Source organism: Ochotona curzoniae, unplaced genomic scaffold (genome assembly GCF_017591425.1).
Source record: "Ochotona curzoniae isolate NIBS_2020 unplaced genomic scaffold, NIBS_Ocur_1.0 patch307, whole genome shotgun sequence".
Lineage (NCBI taxonomy): Eukaryota > Metazoa > Chordata > Mammalia > Lagomorpha > Ochotonidae > Ochotona > Ochotona curzoniae.
Genome location: NW_024466870.1, coordinates 1 through 11,601, shown reverse-complemented (window position 1 = coordinate 11,601; position 11,601 = coordinate 1). Strand labels below are relative to the sequence as shown.

The 11,601-nt window shown below is 39.9% G+C and overlaps 1 protein-coding gene across 1 annotated transcript; it reads left to right on the top strand.

Annotated features, from left to right (window-relative positions):
* Positions 1 to 4,081: 4,081 nt before the first annotated feature.
* Positions 4,082 to 10,835, top strand: LOC121167078 (zinc finger protein OZF-like; the record flags this gene model as incomplete). The annotated part of the gene is made up of 5 exons (XM_040996457.1): positions 4,082 to 4,151; positions 4,971 to 5,031; positions 9,323 to 9,749; positions 9,792 to 10,663; positions 10,747 to 10,835. Coding segments are annotated over exons 1-5 (1,519 nt in total), but the record flags the coding sequence as incomplete, so codon positions are not given.
* Between the last annotated feature and the right edge of the window lie 766 nt (positions 10,836 to 11,601).

Below are 11,601 nucleotides of genomic sequence, written 5' to 3'. Positions count from 1 at the left end.
GGGTAGGCTGTTAGTCATGCCCACCAGGTAGCATTTGAGTTGACAATCATACTGTAATACATGCTTATTGAATTTTTGACTGATGCACAAATTAAATGAAAATTGTCCTGTAACTCTACCATGAGTTGACCTTAATAACATTTTCAGTGTTGCAACTATGTTTACTGTGGAGTAATAATTCTTAAAAGCAGTCCACACTGAATGTGCTGTAGTGTGTGAAGAGGAGTGAAATCTTGATGACTACAAATCAACCTATAATGCTTAGGTACAATTTGTTAAATGTGTTTTTTCATTTATTTTGATTGGAAACTCAGATTTACAGAGAGAAGGAGAGACAGATCTTCCATCCACTGGTATAATCCCAAAGTGGCTGCAATGGCTGGAGCTGCCAGAGCTGAGCCGATCTGAAGCCAGGAACTTCTTCCAGGATTCCCACTCAGGTGCAGGGCCCAAGGCTTTGGGCCTCCTTCTGCTGTGTCCCAAGGCCACAAGCAGGGAGCTAGATGGGAAATGACCAACCAGAATATGAACCAGTTGCATAGGAAGAAGAAATAGAAATTTTGGAAACAATGGTCACATCAAGTCTTCCCTAACCATTGAACCTTCCCACCCTGATCATTTATGTAAACAACACCCACAATAAACAAAGAAAATTCAGCTCTCATGTACACCAGTTGGGAATTGCATCCCAATCAAAGCGTCACCCTATAACGCATACTAGGTCTGCCCCTGCCATGATTCCTTCGATGTTTTGAGCAGCAGACTGCTCTTTGCTGCAGCCTGGACCAGTGTGTCCTGTTCCCAATCCCAGTATTCATGAGTGTCTGGGGGTTCCATGGTCATGTGTGGCTCAGCTCTTTACAACTCTCAGCTCTTGAGCAAGCCGTCAGAAATTGCAGTTCCACAGGTTGAGCCCTCACATTTCCAACAGGCTCGACCCCCAGACCTGGTTCTTATGCATGCCTGTTGGTATCATGGCCCAGCTTAACATTATCTGCCCCTTCTGTGAAACTCATTGGCAGTAGTGTAATCTTTCCCTGCCAGACAGGCCCCCAGCCCTACCTTAAGTATGCACTGGTGGGTGGTGGTAGTCCATGTTAACCATCCCAGTTCAGGTCTCCCAATTTCTCTATCTTTGCTTTTCAAATAAATCTAGCTTCTAAAGCAGGGAAACAAAAAATTCCAAATCTAAATGGAAGTCATATTTTATTAGGTAACATTAGATGTTTTATTTTGTTGTTTTGTTTTGTTTTTCTAGAGAAATTGTACTTCTTTGATGAGCTTTTTGGATTATTCGGGTTTCTATATCACTGTTTTTTTAAGATTTATTTTTATAGCAAAGTCAGTTATACAGAGAGGAGGAGAGACAGTGAGGAACATCTTTCATCCTATCATTCATTCCCCAAGTGACCGCAACGGCCAGAGCTGTGCCAATCAGAAGCCAGGAGCCAGGAACTTTTTCCAGGTCTCCCACATGGGTTTTGGTTACCAAAGCTTTGGTCCATCCTTGACTGCTTTCTCAGGCCACAAGCAGAGAGCTGGAAGGGAAGTGGAGATGCCGGGGTTAGAACTGGCGTCATATGGAATCCCAGAATGTTCGAGGCAAGGTGGCTAGGCTGCCACATCTGGCCCTCTATATTACTCTTAATAATTTGTGAAATATCAGGACACAGTAAGTTCCATATGTTGTTCAATTTGCCAACTTTTATCTTTCAAGCTCCTTGTGACCTTAACAAGATACACATCCTCTGTTTGGTAAAGAAATGATGAAAGGACCTCAGTAGATAGTTCTCAAAATGTAGCCATTTGGGAAATGTAAATCAAAATCACAATGAGATATCTCAACCCTGTCAGAATGGCTATTATTATTTGGAAGAAAGGGTAACAAATGCTGGTGAGGAAGTAAAAAATGGGAACTTTTACACACTGCTGATGGAGTTATAGATTACGTCAACACGTGAAAAACAGTATAAAATTTCTTAAACGTTTAAAAATAAGATTGCTGGGCTCAGAGCGATGAACTAGCAACTAAATTCCTTGCCTTGAATGTGCTGGGATCCCATATGTGCACTGGTTCTAATCCCATCAGCCCTGCTTCCTATCCAGCTCCCTGCCATTGGCCTGGAAAAGTAGCCTTGGGGCCTGTACCTGCATGGGAGACCTGGAAGAACTCATGGTTCTTGGCTTTGGAGTAGCACAGCGCTTGCCATTGAAGCCAGTTGGGTAGTGAATCATTGGATGAAAGACCTTCCTCTCTATCACTCTTTGTCTCTGTAAATCTGAATTTGTAATAAAAATAAGTAAATCCTAAAAAAAAAAAGAAATATCCTAAATACAGATATGCAAATATGATATTTTGTCATGTACAGTAGCTTAATGAATCAAGCAACAACAAAAAAGGTGGGGAAGAAACAATGGTATATTTTGGTATTGATACAAATATGATGTGTTGCTTTTGATTTATATCTTTGTCACACAGCGGATGATGATATCCTACTGTGGTTTAAATCATATTTTAAATTGTATGATTGAAACATCTATTCATTTCATTATATTTATAGTGGTTATGTATCAAATTGGTCATTTCACTATTCTTTGAATCACTTAGTGAAAAATTAAGATATTGAGTACAATGTGAATTTAAAACATGTTATTTCAAATGCTTAAGAGAGTAACACAGGAAAAGGGAAGATTCAAAAGAAGTATCATACTGTTAAGTGTATGTATATCTGCTACATTAGCTGTTTTTATGTTAAAATTAGTAAATAAATTACCGGAACACTGGTAAATGCTAAAGGGCTTCTAGAACATTTAAAAAAAAAGAGAGAATTAGTTTTGTTACAGCATGGCGTTTGTCTTATATGTATATTTTCTGGTCAGCTGGCAGGGTGTCACTTGCTGATATGAACTAATTGTCAGAAGAGGATAGTTCTTTATTTGACTGTCATTTGTTTCCCTCCTAAGCTGTAGTTTACTATGTAGAAATTAAAACTTCAGTTTAATTATGTTATTCCATAAAAAGTAAAGCAAAAACAAAGTAGAAAGTTTTAATATGTGCGTACTCAAAAGTGAAAAAAAGATATATATTGTCTTATATTTATACACTGGAATTACATGTATATATATTCCATATTTTTTTACTTTTGTGTATGTACATATATATGTCTTATTGATATATATGATCATATATTATATATACTTAATTCCAGTGTAAGCTGAAGGAAATATGTACTCATGCAGGTACAGTTTAAAAATATTTTCAGTATTTCATTATTTCACTTTGAAATAGGAAAATTTAATTTTACTATCACTTTGTAATAATTTTAAGTATCTCAGTATGTTTAAGGAAATCATTAGTAAGATACTCAATAATTTTCTTGTTATCTTGTGCAATAATAAGCATTTGTCCTAATTATCTAATCTAGTATGATATTTAGCTCATATGTATCTAAAGAGTGCACAGCGAACTCATGCTTATTATACAAAACCTGATATAGAATAATAAGGGAATTGTAGCTTCAGAATTGCAAACATGATACAGGACAAAATGTTTTGTTTTTACCTTATGTTGCCATATAGATTGTAAATTAAGCTGCATTCCTAGAAGATGCAAATTGAACACACACAGAAGAATTAAACTCAGCTTAGTATTACAGGTCCTGAGTTAATATCTTGGCTCAGTGTCAATATTGTTATTTATGTTAATTTAGTTGAAAACCAGAGTGGCAGTAATGGACAGATAGAGTGGTATCTTGCACTAGAAGAAATATTCTAGCAATGCCTTCAGCAGTTCATTAGAATGAGAATCTTTAGAGAACACAACCTTCAAGAGAATAAGGAATATTCTGTTGTAATATTGGAATTGCAAAAGTAATACAGCACAAGATATTTTCATTTAACTATGATGCTGTATGAGTTGTAAATTAAACTATATCCATAGAAGTTGCAAATTGACTATACAGAGAATGCACTGTCAGTGTTTCTATTTAATGATCCAAACCTGAGGAGCCATGTGCTGTTACAGGTGTTGGTGTCCTTTGAAGATGTGGCTGTGGACTTTACCCAGGAAGAATGGCAGACTATGGACAATACTCAGCGGACCCTGTACAGGGAGGTGATGCTTGAGACCTATAACAACCTGCTGTCCTTGGGTGAGTGAAGTTCTGTCATGCCTTACAGAATACTTCCGCATAGTTTGCCAATGAAAGAAGAGCTTACACAGTTTAGTAGTTGGTAGGACTAGTGGTGATTTCTGAACATCTGCATCATTCTCCATGAACAGGGTACTCCATGACAAAGCCTGATGTGATCTTCAAGTTGGAGCAAGAATCAGCATCATGGACAGTGGAGAAATCTGTCAAGCAGAGACTTCCAGGTAGGTCAGCAGGGAAGCTGATACTTCTTTCAGTAAATGTTGACTGGAATTATATTTGATTTTTACTTTGAGTTTCTCCCAGAAGGACAGCTGGTGAGACACAGGCATTCTATAGTCTCCATGTATAAGTTTATTCTAGCAATTTGCCAGCCTGTCGCTGTAAATCTGGAACTATATATGGGTTTTTTCATCATCCCAAACACTTGAATCACATCTGCCACCTCCCTAGATACATTTTCAGGAAGTTATATTTGAAGCAGAGTAGTCAGGAAAAGACAAACTAGTGTTGAGATGGGATGTAAGATACTCCAAGCTTTATTTTAAAATTTTAAAATTTTCTCTCATATCTCACTTTAAGTTAAATATACAATGTCATGTAATTGAAATTTTTATTTTACAAAATAGGTATTATGTTAAGGCATTAATAGGTGAGATGTATTGCCTAGTTAATAATGCTCATAAATGTCCACATGTTACTAATACAAAAATATGCTGTATCTTGAATGGCAATAAATGTCATTGACATCACTTGAGCATTTGAAAAGAAACATTTAGATGTAGTTCATAGATATGGTTACTCTTTTCCTCGTTTCAGATCCCCATGGAAAGAATGAGCTGGTTGGAGCTAATCAGAAAGGTCAAGAAATATGCTCCAGGCAAGTTTTAATCACAAAAATTTTATAATAACCAAAAAAGAGCTGCATTTCCACAAAGATGCTTAGTATTAGCTCTGGGCATAATTGAAACACAATATGAAAGGGAAATTGTACAAAAATGAGACTTGAGAAATAAGATTTCATGCTTTCTGCTTTTTTCTTCTTTTTTTATTTGTAGACAGAAGTTTTATTTGCAAAATGACCAGGTGAATGTAGAAAGCAGAGGGAATTAAATAGCATTTCTTGGGAGAGAGCCAGGAGATGGTGTGTCTTTTGAATGGAGACAGCAAAATTTTTCAGAAGGGTCTCAGATTTTTAAATGTTCCCTGAGCATTCCTTGTGTGGACAGGAACCTGTGGTTAAGACATTTCCCATTGGTTGTTTCTCGACCAGCAAGGGAATAGCTGCTACTACACAGCTTCAAACACCTGCCATTCTTTGGCTGTTCAGCTCTCAGAGGTAGGAAGCCACATGAGTGACAAATTTGAGGAAACTTTTTTTCTGATCTCATGTATAAAGTGTAGAGGGGGTCATCCATATAAGTAATTTCTAAAGATTAAACCGGAGGTCATGGCATGGTAGCCTAGTGGCTGTCCTTAGCTTTGCATGCACTGCGATCATATATAGACACTGGTTTATGCCCTGGCAGCCCCACTTAACAGCTGACTCTCTGCCCACTGCAGGAGTCCAGCTTAGCCAAGTTCAGAACTTAGGAAGGACACGTGGAATAGGCATCGAAAATAAATGGACCACTGCAGTTTCAGGATCATAATGGACAATGCAAGAAAGCTGTCCTCTTTATTTGTACAGAAGCCTTCACAAACTGACACCTACTTTTCACACCTGGTCAAGCGGGCATTCCTAAGGATAGTTCTGCCAATTATTTCACCTTGAGGCAGGATATCAGCTGTCCTAATCCTGTGGTCAGGAAGTTCTCAACAGATGGTACATGTCAATGAGTAACACATTCTTATTACAATCCTGATTCTACAACTTAGTCTTGAATCAGTTAAGGGAGGAAGTGCATTGCTGAAGGAGGGACCTAAAGATTAATGAAAGAGGGAAAGAATAGATTTCCACTACACCTAGGGACTTAACATCCTTGATTAGCATGTGGTCAGTGTGGAGAACAACCCTAAGCATAGGTTCCTGCTAGGTGTAGGGACTTAAAACCCTTGATTATCATATGATCAGAGGCAGCTGAGGGAGCAGGAATAGTAAAAGGCCCTTTTGCTAAGACGTTATCATCTTCCAAGCTCACTAATCGTAAAATCAACTCTACAGTGGCAGACAATGCCTAATAACAGAAATCTCTGTTGGGTTGTCCAGTGTCTATGCAAAGGCAGGTGGAACTGCTTTTCAGGTAGGTGCTGGGCCTTGCCATGCAGTGGGAAATTCCTTGCGGCCTTGCCTGCAACGCAGAAGTTCTCTTCACACCTTCATGTCTTTCACATCCACTCCAGGGACCTCAGTAGCCTGTGGCCTGGGAAAGGTGTTGAGGACATCCCACATGCTTATGACTATACATCTGTGTGGGAGATCCAGAAGAATCTCCTAGTTCTTGGCTTTAAAGCAGCTCAGCTCCAGCAGTTGTGTATTTTTGGGATGTGAATCAGCATATGGACAATCTTCCTATGTGTCTCACATCCTCTCTGTATATCTGAATTTCCAATAAATATAAAACATTTGAGCAATAAAAACTCAAACCAAAGTGAATATTTGGTGATGCCTTGCCTCTCATCACTCCTCCAGTGAGGATAAACCAATGTGAAGCATGAAAAAGGAGCCCAGAACTTTGTTCCCATGTGAGGTAATTGGGATTCAGGATCCACTGAAGGAGTTTCAAGTCATGCAGAAAATTGGCCTCTTTTGTCAATCCTCCAACAGTTTTCTAAGTATAAGAACCCAGAGACTTGCTTCTAAAATGACAATTGATGTGATAGTAAAAGTGAAAATAGGTAGTTGGTAATTAAAACCTCTAATGTCCTAAACTGTTATACTTCTTATCTCTGCCAGCCCCCCACCTCCTAAAAACAACAATCAGTCTGGAGATTTAGTTGGAGCTAGACAGTGACTGGAGGTTATGTGGGTGGGTGTCTTCATGTTTGTGCAGAGGCATGTGGTGCCAAGGGTCATTTCCAACGGCTCAGTAGAAACCTTATGGAATCTCCTCTTTGCTAAGTCAAGCCACATAGCTCTTTATAAGAGCCAGCAGTCTTTCTCAAGTCCAATTTTGTGCGCCAAACCAAATGTTACCAGGAAAGCTCAGTGATTCTTTAATTTAGTATAGAAAAGTAGGAATATGGAATAGGGCGGAAGGATGGGATTCACAGGAACTGGGAAAAAACAGAGGAATGGGTTCTTTTTTCCAGGTATACATCCTGCTTCAGTAATCAAGGGTTGGAACAACCATCAAGAGTCACTAACTGGGTGTCCTAATTTCAGGAAGCACACCACTATCTAGTTTTCTCTCGAGAAGTGCTTTCCTCTTCCCTCCTCTTCCCCTGCTCACATGACCACCTTGCAAATAAAATTTCTTTTTCTCCAAAAAGATAAATTTAAAAAAATGACTTTGAGATTCAGTTTCTGTATCCACCGCCTGAATGTGATCAACTGGTATTTAGTAGAAACTAGATATTTTCTCTGTCCTCATGTACACTTGCTGTTCCTGGGAAGACCCAAGCCAGATTGGAGTCCATGCTTGGGACCACAGGTCAGCTACTATGACTATGTGATGAGCTGGGCCTTGACCTGCCTGGGCTCAAAAGGCTTCACCCTTCCGGGTGAGTACCCTGGGAGTGGATACCTTGGGAACAAAGCAGGCTTAGCTTCCACCCACCTCCAAAATCATGAGGTGGGTAGAACTAGGGGAATGCAACTTAATCATTTTTTCATGAGTTGGGTTTCTGTGTATTATGTGTGTGTGTGTGATTTAATTGCACTCAATGTGTGTGTGTGTGTGTGTATTAGATCATTAAAAAGAAATTGGTGTGATCATTTCCAAATTTTCTATTTTTCCTCCCTGTTTTAGAACAGGGTTAAATGATATTCAGAGAAGCTATACCAGGCCTCCCAACCATCCTAGTACTTAAGGATGGGTACTGGACCCCTGATACCACACCAGGGTGTCAATGTGGCACACCCACCAAGGTTACTTTCCCAGTGGTTCTGATAGTTCTGAAATGAGGTCCATGTCACTGATTCAAGCAAGAGGGAACCCTTTCAATGTTGATTGGCCAACATGGTTAACCTTAGAGTCTCCATTCACCCAGATATTTGCTGTCATCATTTGGCTGGGGTAGTTATTCACTCTGTTCTCTCCTCCTTTCTCTTGGGTGGTCCAGATGTACTTTCCAGGCCTAAGTGGACTGCCATCTCCAGGTGGATCCAGGCCAGTTTTGCAATACTCCTTTTCAACTGAGGAGTACCAGTTCTTACCGGACCTGAGCCAGTCGATGCTGCCCCAGTGGAGCCCTACCCTCAGCGCTCACAGAGCTAGCACCACCATGCAGGCGTGTAAAGTATCCAAGCCAGGTGACCTGAGGCCAGCCACACCCTCTAGTCCCAGGACTCGCAGACCCAGGAATCATTGCACTGACCAGCCAAGGACACAGGCTAAGCAACAGAAACCACCACACATGCAGCCACTGGGATTCATAAACTGGGCTTATCACACAGCTGTGCCTAAGGTCCCAGACAAGGCTACCAGTGCCCCAGTGGATCTCCTGCACACAGGCATCGTGAGTCCAGCACCAACACCCCCCTGGCTGCCATGGCTTGCCTTAACTCATTTTCCACCAACATGTTTTGCAGTCTGGCTCAGTCTAGTCTTTCCGCAATTCCACTTCATGTTGCTGTGTCTATGGCCTTTCCTAATACAATCCATCTGGAGGTTTAGCTGTAGCTAGGTAGTGGCTGTGGATTATGTGGGTACGTGGGTGTGTTCATGTTTTTCAGAAGCATGTCATATCCACAGGTTCAGTACAAACCATGTGGAGTCTCCTCTTTGCTAAGTCTACCCTCACAGGTCTTGTTTAAGAGCCAAAATTCTTGTTCAAGTCCCATATCATGTACCAAACTAAATGTTACCAGGAAAGCTCAGTGAATCTTTCCTTTAACATAGTATAGAAACAGAAAATGGAAACTAGTCAGATTTTTACTTGTTAATTGACCAGTTAAACTTGGAAGAGGGGAGGAGGAAAGCAACTCCCAGGAGGGGCTCAGAGATCTGATGCCTTTTGAGAGAGAGGACATGACATCATAGTTTATTTTAAATCCTCTTATCCCACAGGAAGCCTGATGAAATGCCATTTGAAAAGAAGCATGCCTCTAATGTTCTTGAGAATAACCTCGAGGGTGAGAAAAATCTCAGTCATCTTGACAAGATCCACATATGTCAGCAGTCCTTTGAACACAATGGGAAGGAGAAGGCTTTCAGCGGGGAGAAGATAGTCCTTCCGTGTGAGCAAGTTTATACCAAAGACCCATGTAATCAGCAGCCTGTTAGTGTGGGAGAAGCAATTCATGTTGGCTATTATAAACCTTGCCTTACCACCAAGCAGAGAACTGACAAAGGAGATAATTTGTATGTGTCCAGTGAATGCAAAGAAAACATGGACCAGAAGTCAGAACTCATTAGAGATCATATCGTTCAAAGTGCAGAGAATCTGTATGAATGCACAGAGCATGGAAAAGCCTTTCAGCAGCAATTATCTCTCGTTAGGCATCAGAGAATCCACACTGGGGGAAAACCTTATGAATGCAGTGAGTGTGGAAAAGCTTTTGTTCGTAAGTCAACCATGAGAGAACATCAGAGAATCCACAGTGGGGAAAAACCTTATGAATGTAGTGAGTGTGGAAAAACTTATCTTTATAAGTCAAGCATAATCCTACATCAGAGACTCCACCGTGGGGAAAAACCTTATAAATGTAGTGAGTGTGGAAAATCTTTTAGCAACAAGTCAGGTTTAATTTGTCATCAGAGAAGGCACACAGGTGAAAAACCTTATGAATGTAGTGAGTGTGGAAAAACGTTTACCCAACAGTCAGGCTTGGTTTGTCATCAGAGAAGGCACACAGGTGAAAAACCTTATGAATGTAATGAGTGTGGAAAAACATTTACCTACCAGTCAGGTTTCATTCGTCATCAGAGAAGGCACACAGGAGAAAAACCTTATGAATGTAGTGAGTGTGGGAAAGCTTTTATTCGTAAGTCACACCTCATTAGGCATCAGAGAATCCACACTGGGGAAAAACCTTATGAATGCAGTGAGTGTGGGAAAGCTTTTTCTGATAAGTCAAGCATTATATCACATCAGAGAATGCACACTGGAGAAAATCCTTATGAATGTAGTGAATGTGGAAAATGCTTTTTTCGTATGGCACACCTCATTACACATCAGAGAAGGCACACAGGTGAAAAACCTTATGAATGTAGTGAGTGTGGAAAAGCTTTTAGCGACCAGTCAGGTTTAATTTCTCATCAGAGAAGGCACACAGGTGAAAAACCTTATGAATGTAGTGAGTGTGGAAAAGCTTTTATTCGTAGGTCACACCTCGTTAGGCATCAGAGAATCCACACTGGGGAAAAACCTTATGAATGCAGTGAGTGTGGAAAAGCTTTTAGCAACCAGTCAGTTTTAATTTGTCATCAAAGAATCCACACTGGGGAAAAACCTTATAATGTAGTGAGTGTGGAAAAGCTTTTATTCGTAGGTCAAACCTCGTTAGGCATCAGAGAATCCACACTGGGGAAAAACCTTATAAATGTAGTGAGTGTGGAAAAGCTTTTAGCAACCAGTCAGGTTTAATTTGTCATCAGAGAAGGCACACAGGTGAAAAACCTTATGAATGTAGTGAGTGTGGAAAAGCTTTTATTCGTAGGTCAAACCTCATTAGGCATCAGAGCATCCACATAGGGGAGAAACCTTATGAATGTAATGTGTATCTTAAAGCCTTTACTTACCAAACAGGTTTCATTTGACATCAGAGAATCCAATCAGGATAAGAAGTACATGAATGTAGTAAGTCGAAACTCCTGTTGCAGGCAGTCAAGTTTAATTAAACATCAGAATTTACATGGGAAGGCATGAATGTATAGCATGTGTGTTAAAATTCATACACAAACATTTTGAGCACAGTGGAAAGCATACATGCTTCAGTAATTAGCATATTCACAGAAATGGGCAAACCTACTGCATTGAAAAATAATTTTTCTGAAGTCAACTGTTAGCAGAGTCACAGACCTCAGCACTACAAACGCATGTAAACAGAAAGAGTAGCTACCATAAACCTATTATTATTGTGTGTCAGAGCTTATAAAGTGAATGGAAAAGCAACCATTAGCAAGAGTGCAAATATAAAGCATTGTAAAAGGGCAATGGATGTGGAAACATGCTTTGAAAATCTCAGCAAATGTTCAGTAAACATGAGGCGTATCATTTCAGAAGTGGGGTTATTTGTTGCTAAAATAATTAAGATGCAATTTGTATGTGATCTCCCTGTGTTGTGAGGTGTTAAATTTGAATGCTGCTTTCAGATTTAATGTTGATAATAAATGTTCAATGTGTA